At 41.1% G+C, this 16,680-nt stretch overlaps 2 protein-coding genes across 6 annotated transcripts in view; both read right to left on the bottom strand.

Annotated features, from left to right (window-relative positions):
- NETO2 (neuropilin and tolloid like 2) overlaps positions 1-6,971 on the bottom strand; it is a 32,475-nt gene extending 25,504 nt beyond the window's left edge. For all 5 annotated transcript variants that reach the window (XM_050713176.1, XM_050713175.1, XM_050713174.1 and 2 more), the window contains exon 1: positions 6,852-6,971. In XM_050713176.1, coding sequence (XP_050569133.1) covers positions 6,852-6,885 — 34 coding nt within the window. In that variant the 5' untranslated portion in view covers positions 6,886-6,971. The remainder of the gene's footprint in view (positions 1-6,851) is intronic.
- Positions 6,972-12,865: 5,894 nt separating this feature from the next.
- Positions 12,866-16,680, bottom strand: part of ITFG1 (integrin alpha FG-GAP repeat containing 1) — a 71,207-nt gene continuing 67,392 nt past the window's right edge. The window contains exon 18 of the mRNA XM_035543741.2: positions 12,866-13,412. Within this exon, the coding sequence (XP_035399634.1) occupies positions 13,353-13,412 (60 nt within the window). The 3' untranslated portion in view covers positions 12,866-13,352. The remainder of the gene's footprint in view (positions 13,413-16,680) is intronic.

Raw genomic sequence — 16,680 nt, 5'->3', positions numbered from 1 at the left:
AGTGCCATAGGCTGCAAATCTGACATATGCTTATACTTTCTGGCAAGAAGCATTCTTCAGATTTCATGGAATACACTACTGCTCTGAGCTCTCTATGGTACGTCTTTCCTCTGCTTTTTCTGCATGCTCTAGGGATCTTCACATATAGAGAAAACACAGTAGATGTGCTGCGTAGCTCTGCAAGCAGTGTCTGTCTTCAGGGATAACAATGGGGGATCTATGCACGCAGGGCAAACTGAATATCCAAGTTGGGAGCAATCAAGCAAAACTTAGAAACGGAGTGAAAAATTCCACCATTTTAAAAATGAAAACTTAATCATTTAGAGCATTACATGTTCTTAGTACTAGTGGTAGTCAGAATCCTAGGGATGAAGTTGACAGACATTGCTTAGAGCGGGATTCACTGTTTTATCTCTGCCGTACTCCCTGGATTAGGTAGCACCTTGTGTACATAAAGTCCAAACAGACAGTAATTGGCAACATGCAGGTCACGCATGTTAGAACATCTTGCCAGAATGCCTGCTTCTTTCTGGCAGATACAGCCCTGAGTAACAAATGCTTGGTCTTAATTATATACTGTGTTTTGCCTTATGGGAACGAGTCCTTTTCTGTGTACTATTCTTAAACTCAGCTCTTAATTCCCCCTCCCCATGCTAAAATTAATATTACTTTCAGTAACTGCTAATTGCAGTATCCCAGCATTACATCCAATAATTTTCCACATTAGTCTAAACCTTAATTTTAGCTGTTAATGTAGTGGAGACATTTGTGATGTTACATTTTATCTTCTTCTCTGGCCAAGAGTACATGTACAGCATAGTTTGTTCATATGCATTTTAGTTGCCTGTAAGGACTCTGATCAAGTGTAGGGACCCATGCTGTTAGATGCTGCTTGTATGCAAAGTATTTGACAGGTTTTGTAAACAACTTTTTCAACTTGGACAAACAAGGTAAAGTGGGAAAAGGAAAACAGAGGCACTCTGGACTTTGTATAATTCTGTGTGGGTGGTCACCTCCTTTTCTTTCAGGAAGCTAACTGAGCGCCTTTCTGATTCAAGCCATTTTTAACTCAGAAACAGACAAACTGTAAATTCCATGGGAATAAGTTTTCTTTTCCTCTCTTCCTAGCATTTGGTGACATTTACAAGTTGATAAAAGGAATATTGGATTGCATTTGTTGCTGCTTTTTTAAGCAAACAATTCTATTGCTGAGGATGAAAACACAGCAGTTTTCAAATCTCACATGCTCTTACAGTTCACAGTCTGTATATATTCCCAGATTTTTCTGTGGTCTCAACAGGACATCCACAGATTGTTAAAATGAATATCAGAGAGCAATAAAGTTGGCTGCCTAGAACTTAGCTTATTAACAGCCCCAGTGATTTTCTCCATTTTAAATTTATTTATTTAATATTTATTGAGCTACTGGAATATACTGCAGGATTGCAAGAGAATAAAGTAACAGAGATGAAGGCGTGCATGAGGCAAGACGTACTTTAGCTGTTTGTAAGTCTTACCCAGAGCATGCTAGTGGAGCTGCCAACCCATTTTTAATCCTCCTCACAAATGTTGGTAGCAGAAGTGGGCTTCATCAGCTATTAACAGTGACTCTAGTGCCTTTCTAAGATCCAAATCTTGTTAGCCATTAGCCTGCCAGCAGACTGTCTGAATGCACTCAGGTCTATGCTCAGATATGAGTTTCATCTCACTCCGGCTGTTTCCAGTAGGGATTCCTCTCTTTAAGATTGCCAGAGAAACAAACTGGGAGTCTGTATCTCTGCAGAGAAATTAGGTTAACTGGTTCAGGAGGTACAGGCAGCTCGCACTTCCCTTCCATAAAAATCATCTGCAGAGCAATTCACGCTTGGATGGATTTGTGACAGAGTCCCCTCCAGGTTTGCCCAAAACATTTAACATTTCTGATCTCTTCCTCCATTAGAAATATTTGAGCAGCTGTGGGTTGCTTCATTCTACCAGTTTGCTCCACATCCTGTTACTTATAATCCATTCCTGGATATCTCTGCCAGCAAAACTTCTGCCAGAAGAATAATATCTTTCATTTTTTAAATAGACACTTTCCTTTTTATATGGAAGATCTTTTTTCATCTCCAAGCTGTGTGCAGCAAGCGACTGCTGAGAAGGCTGCATGTGCAAACCATGTTGATGAGGGGTTCTAAAAACCTTATTAAAATATATACACTGATTTAAAGTTCAGAAGGGTTCCCTGTACCTGACAGAACTGATCCTGCTGTACATGACTATTCTGAATACATCTTTCCCAGAGATTACTTATTCCTAGAACAGTTGGAAAGTGATATTTCTCACTTAGAAATAGATCAGATTGTACCAAACGTTGTTATCCTTTCATTTCTTTATTATCAATATAGTGTATTTTTTTTCAGTGGAAATCTTTTCAGGAACATCTGTCATGGAATTAATATTAAATGTTCTGCTGTCTTCTGTCATGTCTGAGAGCAGCTAATGTAGAGCATAAATATTTTTTTCCTGGCTTCTTGCTCTTAGTCCCTGGAAAAGAGACTGCTCTGTGTTCATGGATTTTATTGTCTGCTAAAGGAGGAGGTTTTGTGATAGGTATTGTTAACATCTTGGCAGTCCCTTCCTGGTGCATAGTGGGTCAGCTTTGTAATAACAGAACATGGAGTGAAGCACAAAGATAAGCTAAAATAAAACAAATGCGGATTTTTTCATGAAAAGTTACCTGCTGTTTTTTTGTTGAAAAATTTACACTCCCCCACCCCAGCCACTTGCTGTATTTGAGGCAGCAGTTGTCAGTCACGTATCAAGAAAGGCAGCAAGGTATGTAGGTTGTCCAAGACTGCTAAGTGCTTCGTTAATTAAAAACCGAATTGGAGTATACAAGGCAGAAAAGCAGCAAGCCTTTTGCAGTGCTAGAGCCCCAACTGTAGCCGAGGTACTATAATTAAGACTTTGCCTGAGTCTAGATAAGCATGTCCCTCACTGCATGTGTAACCTGTTCTGGGGGTAAATAACGTGGACAAGAGTCTGCGCGATTTCTGGTACAACTGCAGATGTTTAATCGCTCCCTTCACCATCCCTGCAATAAATTATAATGTGAATTTCTGACAGGTTCACAAATGATGAATAGCTTATAAAGTTTAATTTGGGGAGTAATCTTTCCGTCTAATCTCTCTCCATGAATTAAACCTTAGGGAAGGCGCAGATCATCTTAGCTTTTCATGAGATAGAGATACATAATTCAGTAGCTCCTTTAGCTTCAGCCTGGTGTTATTCTGTACTCCAACTGCATCTATATACCTGACTTATAAACGGAACTTTTCTATTAATAGCAATGCACTTATAACCAACTTATTCTGTAAAAATTTTAGCAGTCATTGTCAAGTATGTCTTAGGAAAACTAGAGAGTTAATGTTTTTGAAGTTATGCTACTCTGGGAGCAGTACATTTTGGATGCTAAGTTTGTATGTGTATTAAAAGTAAGGCATAATACATACCACCAAATAATCTTGTATTTAACACAGCAGCTTTTTGAAATATTCTACAGTTACTTGAGTTACTTCTCCTTAATTGCTTAACAGTGCAAGCAGTCTTAGCTTTTATTTTTTTGAGTGCAGCAGAAAAGGTTGCAAGTTGTTCCCCTTCTTTAGGTAAAAAACAAATGAAATTCTGGCTTACACTCGCTACAGCCTTCATTAGGGCCACTTTAGTCTTTACAAACAGAACTTCACTGTTGGTTTCAGTGGACAAGACATGAAATCAGGAACATATTTTTTGAATTATATTTTTGTCTGCTTGCTTTCAGCTTCTTGGGTCATTGTTACAATTTTTGATTGTACAGGAGGCTGTTATTTTGACTGGGCACAGGAGACTGTAACTCCTAGCTTTCACGTGGAAGGAAGCCTTACATCCTAACACTACTTGTTTGTGAGAAATTAGCTGTTAAAATCATGCCAAAATGCAAATGAGGGGGCTGAGCAGAATGGCAGGAAGTTAATCATAGAAGTCCACATTCTTGCAACCTGCAGAGTTGGAAATAATTCTGTACCTCATTGGAAGGCTGGGAATGTCAACTTTCCAGGAGCAGCGGTAATTTGTTTTAACCCTGTCTGTTTGTTGAATTAGGACAGAAATTACAGAATTCTCTAGTTGGCTTTTTAAGGTGATCTGGTATAATAACCGAAGCAGTGCAAAACTAATACATAGTCTGGATTTAACTTACCGTTTATTTATTTGTTTATTTCTTTTAACCAATCAGTGCATGGAAACGAAGGAGGGGAGCATAGCTGAAAAATGGGAACAAGCCCATAGCCAACGCATTTTGGGGGAATAGAAGATATGAGGAAATTCAGGATGCTATATTTAGTTCCAATGCTTAACAGAAACATGGTTTATCAAGAAAGTGGCTGGTTTTCTCTCGTATGAAATAGAGGGTTATAATGCCCTATTGTTGCAGAGCAGTTACATTTTGCAAGCTGTGCTAGAATTCAAGAATGGTTCTAGTGGTAGTCAAAAACTTACTGCGAACTCAGAAGGGAGGAAAAGGCTTTGCCTTTAAAGGGACAAAACGCAGGGAGCACCCTGGCCTCCAGTAGCCCACATGCTACTGAGAGGGCAGGCAGACATGGGCTGGGCTCCACTCTGATAAAACCTGCAGCACTATGGCAGCCTCAGTGCTGCCGTGGTCCACCACCACTGCCACTCAGCACTATTGTCTGCTGCGTCTGGATGGGAGCAAACAATCGGGGTGAGATGGGCTTCGGTACATAACACGAGGCTTTTACAAGTTTGGCTGAACACTATGGACAAAGGCAATAAGAATTATATTAAAATGTTTATTTTAGTCAGCCCTTATTACTGATAGCTGAGGAATAACCTACAGGAGTTCTGAACAAGTATAATAAAAGAAAGGTGAATTGCCCCAAAGTGAGTATGATGGGCCTGCCCTGGGGTACGCAGCCAAAAATACAGCCTTTGTGGATGACAGAAATGTATGCATGTATTTCATATTAAGAACTTGAATGAAACCATTTTAAGCATTATTGAAAGATATAGGGTTTTTCACAATGTACTGAGCTTCAGGGTGCCTCTTACGTGGTTCAGCAGAACTCAGTAAGTAAATTACAAAGCCATTTGTATAGAGAAAAAAAACCTACTGTCATTGTAGGTTGAGTTTCCATGCAGGATTTAAGATGCAGTTTGTAAATATGGTGGCTTGATTTGAATGTTATTTCCAATAGTTTCCTTTTAGGATTAAATCTGTGTGTCTATTTATAGGAATTTATTTCTTTTTTTTCCTTCTGCTTCATGATTAGCTGTAAGACTCTGACTATATGCAGACTTCTAGTGAAGAAGAGATAAAAGGGCATGTATGATGCTAAGTAATGATACCTTGTTTCTGTAGCCATGGCAAGTGATGCATTTAGAATACTAACAGCTTATTGACTAATGGCTTTGTGCAATTTATTTATTGTAAATGATACTAAAAACTTCCTTTAGAAGTGCTTTTCTTTTTAACTGGACACTAGTGTGATTATAAACGATCAGAGCGAGCTCTGTTCAGGAGAAATCCTGTACAGTCAAATTGTGAAGAATCGGGTATTTCTGAAATGCAATCAAGTCTGTGTATGTAGAAAGTAATTAAGCAGCAGAATTGTCACTTGGATTTTATGGTGGTTTTACCATGGTTTATGGTATTTAACTATGTGCTACGTTACTTACAGAGGAAGTGGAAAAATAAAACTAACTACATTTTCTTGGGGCTTACCCAGTAAGCCTTTTGTTCCTGTGGTGTGTAAAACCAGTGAATGGTTAACACCTCTATATAATAGGCATTTGCTGAAAGCAAAGACTTTCTCTCTCAATTATTATGCTAATAAATGAAAAATATTTATTTAAACCCGCAAGATAACTATCCTTCAGATCAGAGACATGGGATTTTATGGGCTAAGGAAACATTCTGGATTTAAAACAGACTTCTTTACAACTTTCATACCGTGGGAAGACATCAATGCACATCAGAAACAGTTCTCCCCACTGCAGTAATGCCTCGATGGCTTAAATAATGCAAACAGACGTTCCAAAATTTCCTAATGGAATAATTTAATAAAAAAAATCCCTGGTGGTGCACGTCTGGTATTGCTGAAGAAGATGCAGAACGCTAGAAACCATCTCGTGAGGCACAAGGTTAACTGCCACGTTTAGCTTTGTTTTCTATCAGAGACCCTTCGCTTGTCGTCGGGCTCTATAAATAATAGCACAGATAAGGAAAGGCCGGGGGGAAGGCTGGCTTTCCTCAGCTGTTTACCTCTGCGCCTGAAGTAGTTAGGAACAGGATTTACAAGCCTCAGGAGAAAGGGAAGCAGAGGTGAATACCGGTCAAGCAGGAGCTGATTTCGTGAAAACCTCGCTGAAAACAGAGCTCGCTCCTGACAGCGAGCCCGCTACCCTGCCCACAGTTCCACATCTCACCGGGAGCGTTAGGGGAGCAGAAAGAGGATTCTGGCTGTGAAAAGATGGAGCGCAGAAGCTCTCGACGCGTCTCGGGAGCGCACGGCCGAGCCCCGGGGCAGCCTCGCATCCCCCGACCCCGCGGCTGGGTCCCCCCGGCCGCAGAGCTCCCGCAGCACGACCCTGCCCTGCCCTGCCCGGCCCGGCCGGGACGGGACGGGGGCAGCCGGGGGTGGCTGCGGGCTGCCGGCCCCCTTCGCCCCGAGCTGCCGCCGGCTTCCCCCGGTGCGGAGCATCCCCGGCCCCTCGGCCAAAAGTTTCCGCGGGCCGAGGGAGGGCGGCGGGGGCAGCCGAAGGGGCGGCCCGGCAGGGCGGGGGGCTCGGGGCCGGCGGGGGGCTCCTACCTTCCAGCACCGAGCAGACTTGGTACGGGGCCATCGTCTCCCGGCGGCGGCTTCCACTCGGCGGCGATCAGCGGCGCTCCATTGCCGCGGCCGGGCGCGGCGGCCCCCCGCGAGGGCGCTGTGGCCCGCGGCTACGGCTCGGCCGGCCCCCGCCCGCCCGCGGCCATGCCCGGAGCTTCAGCCTCCTCCTCCTCCTCCTCCTCCTCCTCCTCCTCCTCCTCCTCCCTCTCCCGAGCCCGGAGCCGCCGCCGCGCTCAGTCCCATCTAGAGCGGGGCTCGGCGGGCACCGTCGGGGCTGGCCCGCCCCGGGGGCCGGGGAGGAGGCTCTCGGTGAGACGCTCCGCTCGCAGCCCGGCGACTCCCAGCCGGTCAATGAAGCCGCTTCGAGCCGTGAGGGGGGTTTGCTCGCCTCAGTCGCTTGTACGCATGTGCCCGCCCCCCGCCGAGCCCCGCAAGCAGCCGCAGCCGCCGGGGCCGCTACGCGCCCCCCGCCGGGTCGGGCACCGAGCGGGGGCGGCGGCCCCGTGCCCTGGGAGGGCAGTGCCGGGCGGTTTCCCCCGGCCCCCCGGCCCCCTGCGCCGGGATTCACCCGGCTGCGGGGAGGGGCCCGGCGGCGCTGCCCGCCCGGGGGCTCGGCTGGAGGAAGGTGGAGAACGGATGTGCCCGCCTTTGGCTGTCCAGGGGCGGCAGGCAGCCGGCCCCCCGCTCCGCCGGGCGTTCCCCCCTTCTCCCCCTTGCCCCCGGCGGAGCCCCGGCGGCGTGCCCAGCCCGGCGGCGTTGTGCTGCCTGCGGCTCGGGAGCCCGGCACACGCCCTTGTGCGGCTGCTCGACACGAACTTAAGCAAAGGGCGCCCGCTGCCCGCCCGGCTGCCGCCCCATCACCTCGGGGCAGCCGGCGAGAGGAGCTGTGCGTGCCCTCGGGCGGGGGCCCGAGGTGGGACACCGGGCACGGGCTGCCTGCCTCCCGGGAAACGCCTTCCGCAGGGCAGGGGGACCAAGAGCAGCCGCCGGGCAGCCGGGACCGGGGGACCTGAGGCGCCGCAAGCTCCCGGGCCGGCCCCGCAGCGCTGCGCCCGCGGCTTCCCCGCGCCCGGCCCCTGGCTGCACCCCCAGGGTGCTTCCCGGGGGTCTCGGGCACCCCGTGGAAGCAGCCTGGAGCCCACCCCACGGACACGGCAGTCGGGCCTTTAGGTGCTGGTGCGCAGCCTGCGGGGCCGCCTGCTCCAGCCTCGGGCGTGGGCGTGAGGCGTGGAGCTCTGCTTGCCTTGCGGTGCGGTGCTTTGCGTTTGAATCAGTTCTGTCTACGGCGTTCAAAGGTCGGCATGTCCTGGGGGAACACGCCACGCTCCTACTCCTGGCTAGCGGCCTGAAGGGGACATCCGAGACCTTGGAGGAAAGGTCCCCAGCGCCTCTGGGCATTACAGAGCCATTTCGGTGTTCTAGACAGCTTGATGTGAAATATTAAGCTTGATGCTGTGGCAAAATCCCAAGTTACATAATTATATTATTCCGCTTACTCGAACTGTCCTTTCATTTCAAATAGAGACGATACAGTCGCTTCTCAAAGGGGAGTTTCCCATGAACTGTTAAAGAGCTGCTGCATTCCAGCACTGGATAAAGCAGTTTCTTTCTATTCACCTTGTAACTGTACATTTTTACAGTGGTAGGAGGAAATGTTCAACTCTACAGTGAAAATTCCTATGTAAAAAGTAGTCCTCATTAGGTGGATCTGCTTTGTGATGGTGTTTTTCTCTGCTAACAAAAATGTTTAACTGTAGCAACCCTAGAAAATACCAAGCAGAGTAATAATTTCTACTGTATCTGTGCCTCATCCACAGGTTTTTATCCTTTCTGAAGTACATAAGCAAAAAATTTAAACTGACTATGCTGTTGTGCAGATTGTTAGGGGTTGCTTTTTATTATTAGTTTTTTTTTTTTTGAATGCACAATGTAGCTGATGGCAAAATTTGGCTCTGGTATTTTTATTGCTTCTGATGATACAAGAAATTAGACAACCAGCCTGATTCTCAGATTGTAAGCTGAATGTGCATTCAGGTAAATGATTTGTAGTCAATTGTTTCACAGAAAAAAAAATACATAAAATAGTAATATCTCATGCTCAATACGAGTTGGTAGTAATTGCAAGGAACCGGTCTGCTATAGACAATTTAACTGAAAAGTTGCACTTCTAGTTTGTCCATTAGGAGGTCGGACAGAGCTATTACACACTTGGAGAAGCATAGGAGCATTTCCAGCCTCTCTTCCCAGGGTTGCATCCACCTGTCAGTGTGGGAGACCTGGGTAGCAGCATCCACTCGTGCATTTGTGACATATTCTGCTACCATTTGCTGCTGCTTTCAGAGAAATTCCTCATCTGGACATCCCTGTTGCTTTGTCTCATTACAATTCTTGTGATAAGTGGTGCTTTAAAATACTCTACAGTAAACTGGTGACAGGTCTGAAAAAACTTTTGCTTCCCACTTTCTGAGCCTGCAGAGTGCCTTCTCTTCCAGGGAAGAGAATGCTGTGCCATCACGTCAAGCTACCATTAAGCTTGAGTTTAGTAGTTAACAAAGATTAAAAACTGCTTTTGGTCAGCCAGGTGTGTATTCTGCTGCCCTACTGAGCTGTCATCATTCTTGAATGGGAGCTGTTCCTGGAAGGGAACGAGATCACTCATTTTCATACAGTTAGTTAAATACTTGCACAACCAGTTAAATAACGAGTCAGTTGAACTGCTACAATAAAAGTTTTGGATTTCCATTATTAGAACTGATTTTGCTTCTTCCCAATAGTTCTTCCTTAAAACTTCTTTTGGTTTTACTGTTCTGCAAAGAAGTTTAAATTTAATATTACCTGACATATTTGCTGCTTTCAGGTAGCAGATTGTACATCACAAATAGCCTTGGACCAACAGTCAGGTTTTGACCTTGTTTGAGATTACCTGGGTATTGTTTTTAAAAGAGGTTGCAAAAATACAGATGTTAACAGTGAGTAATTAGGAAAGGAAGTTAGGAGTAGCATTTTAACTGTTCTGTTGCTTGGGCTTGTCAATAGGATTAGGTGCATTTGTTAAATCTTAATTACATATAATTTCTAATTAGAAAATGATGGAAGATGCAGGTGCCTCAGTGTGGTAATATAATATGTAATCATACAGAAATGTATAATTGACTTTGTTATTTACTACTGAGTTAAGAACACTGCAAACTTTCTAGTAGTCGTTAAGAATACTGATAGTCTTCAGGAAGCTTACTGTGCACTTCTGTATTTGCTAGGCAATATAATTAAATCTGAGCATTAGAATACGTCTAAAAACTTCTCTAGCGCAAGTCATGCAACAAGGTTGGAATATATTTTACATTTTTTAAGGATTGTATCACAGAAGGGATTCCATTTTTCACCGAAGACAGGAATTAATTGCAATAATGGTGCTATGTGGTTGATATTTTCAAAGTGACAGCTGTGGCTGGTATTACTAGAGCCTCAACAAAAAGATCCAGTTGCCAAAATGGGGGAAAAAATCAAATGGATAGTATACAGCTACTGAAACAGCATAGGAGTATTTCAGACTTAAAAACCCAATAGCTCTCTGTTGCTTGACATATGTCTCAGTCTTTGATCAAAAAAAATTGCTTATTCCTTTAGAATGCATTTGAGTCACAGATGGTAAAAAAAGAATATCTCTTTGGTTATCAATACCTTTAAAGCTAGCACATTTAGCCCTCTGACATTGTCTTGACAAAACTAAGCTCTGATGACTATAAACTAATATAGTAGAAGTGTATGGGTTGACTTCTGTTCTATTAAGTGGCATTTATCTCAAAGAAGTTCTAGAAGTCCTGAATTGACTTGGTGCATTTGTAGTGATTACTCTTCAATGAGTTGTAGCAAATCTTTTTAGTGCAGCTATTACTAAAGATGGCCTCATCATAGGAGGGATCCCCTACTATACAGAACATGCCTATTAATCTGCAGCAGAAAAGTTGGTTCTTTTGTTGGGGATTATACTGCATTAATGATAAATCTAGCAGGAAGATTCAGTCTTAAAGCTTCTCATGGAAAATGAGAACAAAGCAAGCTGGTATTTCAACAGCCATCTGTCAGTTGGCATGTCAACAGTATTTTTATATAGGTGAGATTTCACACCGAAGAAGCCTTCCAATAGCATTTCTCACCAGGGCTTTATTAGGGTGGATGTCTTTTGAAAATTTATGCAGTTAAAACTGTTTCTCAGTTCCAGTGAAGATTACCTGGAAATACACTTTCTAATTGATGTTGCTTTCTTAAACTTGCTGGTAGAAGGGTAATCACCTTACTAAAACAGTTTTTTGATGCCTATGGAGTAGAAAGAAAGCCAAAGTATGACACAAAACCTTTGACAAGAGGTTTAACGCTATTTAATGCCTTAATTCAAAATAATATGCATGGACTGTTGTAAACCAAGCTCTGAGCAGTTAGAACCTGTCATAAAGTTCATTATAAGAAAGCTATTAAGGCTCCAAGAAAGCGTTGTACATGAAGGAATGCAATGATGCGCTACTGAGCATGCAAACCACCTTAAAGCAACAGATACTGAGTTCATTGTTCTGTTAACTTGACAGCAGCTTAAATGTCAGCATGAGGTTATTTCATTCCTAATTGTTTTTTTCCAAAAAACATAAGGAGGCTAATCTATGCTTGTTATATTGTGACAGAGAGCTACAGCTGACTTTGCTGCCACAGTGGCATTATGCATTTAGCCCTATTCTCCAACAATCCAAAAGAAAGAACACATTAAATTGTGCTTCATCTTAATTATGAAACCCTTTATTAATTTTGCTATTAGGAGAGAATTCTATCAATGGGGTTTAACAAATACAATAGCCTTAAGGATTTATCTAAAAAAAAAATCTACCTTTTCATGCTATTTTAAGAGAAATATTAAAGGTGCATATTAAGAAAATATGCTGTTCTGAATAGTTGGGGGAATGTAATATGACAGTCTCCTTTGTTGGAATCTTATCAGTTCATATAAGAAACAGCAAATAAAAACTTGGTAACCGAGGAGACTTTCAGTACTTTTCTCCGTTTTGGCTTGGAGCTGCTATTATAGTGGGCCAATTCAGCATTGGCCCCATAACAAGGTGTTTCAGTTGTGATTCAGGGTGGATACAATCAGTTCAAGTTTTGTACCTGCCCTCTTAACTCTTCCTGTATTGACAAGCATACCAGCTTTCAGGGTGGAGGAGTTACTGATCACTAACACTACTGAGGTGATTGCCAGTAAGACCAATTATTTTAAAATTTAAGTTTGTTGAGAAAGTGTGTTCTAATTTATCAAATGGTATTTATTAAGAATGCAAGCTGACATTTAAACGCACAATAATAAACTAATGTTCCTATATCCATAGTGATAACTATCAAAAATACAAGCTTGATTACTTCTAGAGAGTATACCTGGGTCCTGATTATAGTGAGCCACTCTAACATGAATCACTACTTTAATACAGAGTTGAGCTACTCTTCTTTTGTAGTTATTACAGACTTACACTATTTGGGCATATCGTACATTGCTTACTCTGAGCTTCCTATTATGTTCTTGATTTAATCTTTGCAAATTTCATCCATTAAATAATGAATTTTAGGGAGTCAATCCTCATTCTCCTTCTACTCCAAAATTCTTTTAATTTCTTTAAAAGACAAGAACATCCGACCAAACAACATTTCCCCCACCTTTCTTAAAAATAAATGGCAAAAACACCCCAAAAGTTACTTCCATGACTTTTAGGCCTTCCTAAAATAAGCATGGTTGTAGTTTACTTACAAAAGCAGTTTGTGTCATGCTAATACATTTTATGACTATAGAATTTTTTCAAATGTGTCATCATCTCTCCAGAACCAACATATAAATACTGTATTTATGCCATGAGCTACTGAACTAGCATCAACTCTGCAGGTTTCTTTTAGTTCTCCAATTCCTAAATTCTTAACTATTGCACATATGGATTTTAATAAACAAAAATGCAGACTACTTCAGGTTGAGCACCATTTATCAATTAACGATTACATCATCTGAGAAATTGCTCAAGATGAATTTTCAGAAAGGCAGTTTACTTTGCAGGAATGTATAAATGACAATACTCATTCAAGTGGTACAAAGTATTCTGCTCACTGAAATGCTAAACGTTATTTACACAGCTTTATTTCTATCAGATTATTACTAAAGAATAGGTGGTATGTAAACAATGGTACATGCAATATGATCCCTCGTACTATGAAAAATAAATTTACAGTTTTGTTAAATAAAGACCAAATGCTATTATATACATTTTTTTTCTCCTGGAAGGCCTTATGAGACATTCAGCTCTACCTTTAATACGTTCCAAATAAATATCAAATAAAGCAACATTTACAAATAGCACACCAGCAATATTTTCCACAGTAATCATCTTACAAATCAGAATTTAGTATTTCAATTAAGCAAATGAGTAGCAGCTCCTTCACAAATATTAAGGCATGTCACATAGCATCAAAATGGAACCGATGAGCCTCCTGTCGTTTCTCTCTGTCATCTGCTTTCTGAAAAATAAAAATAAAAATAATTAAACACTTCATAGGATCTAGAGCAATGCTGTTATAGAAATGAGTTGTCAAATGTCAGAGAATGGTTGATTTTTCTCCAAGTCACTCATTTGACAAAATGCAAAAAGCTTAGTAAAAGCCTCAATAATTAGCTTTTAAATGATGTCAGTTTGTAAAAGCAATAATCTACTCAAGATTGGCTTCTGCTGTTAATGCTGAGCTGTTTTTGTATTTATGACCCATTATTTTCTGTTGTTCTATATAATGCTTTTTAAAGAGGAATATTTCAAAAACAAAAGATGTTTGCTAGTGTGTATTTATTTAGTCTATATTATAAATATGAGATGAAATCACTCTGGATTAACTGTAAGTGTTGCCATCTATGTTACACTTGAAATGAGATTTTTAAAAAAATGTTACATACAAATTCAGACAAAGATGGCAGTTCAACAATTAACAGCACCAAGTGGGCTAAAAACAGACTGTTCCATGTTTTTGTTTTTATTGAGAAAATGTGAGGTAGGATGTATTTCCCTGCTTATTTATGCAGAGCACACATTGATCTGCTGAAAGAGTAGCTTGGATGGTGCTTAGAAAAGAGAAGCATATTTAAGTTGTACCTAGAATCCAGGGAACGTGCAATTACATGTCCTCTCCCACCTGCCTCCTCTTGCATTTTAAAACAGTGGCAGAATAGGAAAGCAACTGTTCCAGGATTTTGAACGCACTGTGAACTTTTCTAGATACCAGTGTTTTTCTCATGACAGACAAGTCTCTGTTAATCTTATCATAAGAAAAATCAGCAAAAACAGATTTAAATGATTTTTTAGCTTGCTTGTACTTTTTTTTGATGATGAGTAAAAAAAAAACCTTTACAGTATGCTGTTGTGTGGGCATTCAGATTTGTACCCGAGTTGATAAATATACATGACAATTTTGGTAGAAATCAGTGCATGTGTTCTGCCATGAAAATTTGTCATCTGCTCTTGTTCAAGGCCAAAGATTTCCTCATCACACAACATTTATACGTGACAGTGATTCCATTGGTTTAACTATGGATTTTATTGCATTTCGTAGCAGCAGCAGAGCTGTCAGGGAAGTTTAACATACATCAGCCTGGCTTTTTGGCAGAGGCTTTATCAATTCCAGTAGTATTCTGAATGTCAAAAATAGGGTGGGAAAAGGGGAGTGGCATATTCTGACATTGAAATGCTTGTCACATTCCACAATTTTTTGTGGTCTCACTTAGAAAGTAATTTTCACTCCATTTTTTGTCTGCTTCATGAAAAAATTACCACTTCAAAATTTGACCAACTTATATTCTAATGAATCCATCCAAAGCTGCCTAGCAGGATTATCGTCAATGCATAGTGCCAACACCACAAAGCAAATTAAAAAGAATCAGAATACAGGAACATCGAGGTCCTTAACTAATGTAGCAGACTATACTGTTGTAAGAGGAGTAATAGTAAAAACTAGGAACTGAGATTTGAAAGCTTTTTTTTTTTTTTTTTTAAAGTGGATACAAAATTTCTAAGGAATGACAGAGCAACATAATATCCCTAAATACCACAGTTATTTAAACAATACAGTAGCGGCTGGTAAATGAGTGCATAAGAACTATTGTAGACTAAGAACTTCGACTACTTATCTGCAGAGGTCAAAGTACATGGTTTATTTTAACTGCTGAATAGAACACTGCAGCTTACAGACCAATATATCCTCTTGGGAAAAAGAAGAGATTGTAACTGCCTGTACATTTCCCCTTTCTTTCTTTGTGATAGGTACTCTAGAAATCTGCAGGGGAAAACAGCATTTACGCAGAACAGTATTTTTATGAGAGGATTACTGAAAGGGGCAGTAAAGCAAGCATAAACTCAGAAACAAGCAACTTTCAAATTTAATCCCCCAGTCATGCCAGTGATGCACAGTTCAGCTATGGTCAGATTCTTTCTTGTTCTATACCTCAACCATTTCTTCTAAAAATTGGGAAGGTAAAAATCAATGGGAGGGCATTGGAAAATTATTGGAATTAACAAGTATTTATATAGTACTCTGAAAATACACATAATATATCTAAATATTTGTGCCTATTTTGAGCAAGATGCAGCTGCTGCAAAGGAGTTTAACATATAAGCAATACCATTTCATTCACATACACTTAATGGGGTTTGAAAGGGATCAGAAAGCAAACACTCTGGGCTGAGTGCTTTTTTACATTAAAATACATGAATTATTACATAAAGAATTGTTTTCAACATTGACATTAAACCTCAGTTTCTCCAGATGGAATTGGTATATAGTTAATCCTTCACAACCCCAAATTTTCTTTTTTTTTTTTTTTTTAACATTTTTTGTTACTTGTTGCTCAAGATGTCTTGAAGACAGAGTTAAACCCAGCCAGTGCATAGTCCAAGCTACCATTTAGCAATGCTTTCTTGGTACATTAGGACACATTAAGGACAGTTGTCATGAAATTTGTATTTCCTTGCTTTGGGTGTTTCACACCCAGCATTGCTATTATTTGGAGACTGTATTTAACATTTTGAAGAGTGGAGAATGACAGACAAGTAATATTTAAATATGAAGCATGCGCAAAGCCTATCTATATATTTAACAAGGTCATTTTATTTCCACAAGCACAAAATAACAAACAGTTCTACCATGTCAAAATGTGCAGTAATTCTATTTGACAGCTAAGATTATGGTTTGGGTATGTAGTAGCATTTATTGGCAATTCTGCCAGTTGGATATGATTGTGAACTGCACATAGTTACAAAAGAAATGCGTTCCCATTTTTCTTGACATGAAAGGCCCCTTTCAAAATGCTTCTTCAAATCAATGGATTTCTATACACTGCATGTGTAATTCAGACGCACAGAGCAAGCAGCCAATATGCACACGATTGACTCCCTATACCATCTTGAATGCTAATGTTAGTGCAATCAACAAAGATAGAGAAAAAGAGATATTTTTCCTTTTTTCATATTACCAGCAGAACTCAAGATAAGTAAATTGAATTTATGTTCCATTTTCTGAGTACAGTGCTCCTTTAAACTCTGCAAAATAGAACACTTAGATATAAAACAAAAACTTTGCATTTAGTTGGGAATAACAGCTTAATAGCAAAAGCTTATCCATGTTTCTTGTCACTTCCCTTTTTAAGTGTCTTAGAGTTTAAATAATAATGTCAATTTTTAAGCTTGCAATAAATACTGAATTAATAATAAATACCTTTTGGGAATTAATGCAGTATGTGTCAAGT

The sequence above is a fragment of the Cygnus atratus genome, chromosome 12, assembly GCF_013377495.2.
Source record: "Cygnus atratus isolate AKBS03 ecotype Queensland, Australia chromosome 12, CAtr_DNAZoo_HiC_assembly, whole genome shotgun sequence".
NCBI lineage: Eukaryota > Metazoa > Chordata > Aves > Anseriformes > Anatidae > Cygnus > Cygnus atratus.
Note: the sequence above shows the minus strand (reverse complement) of the source record. Positions and strands in the feature narration are given on the sequence as shown.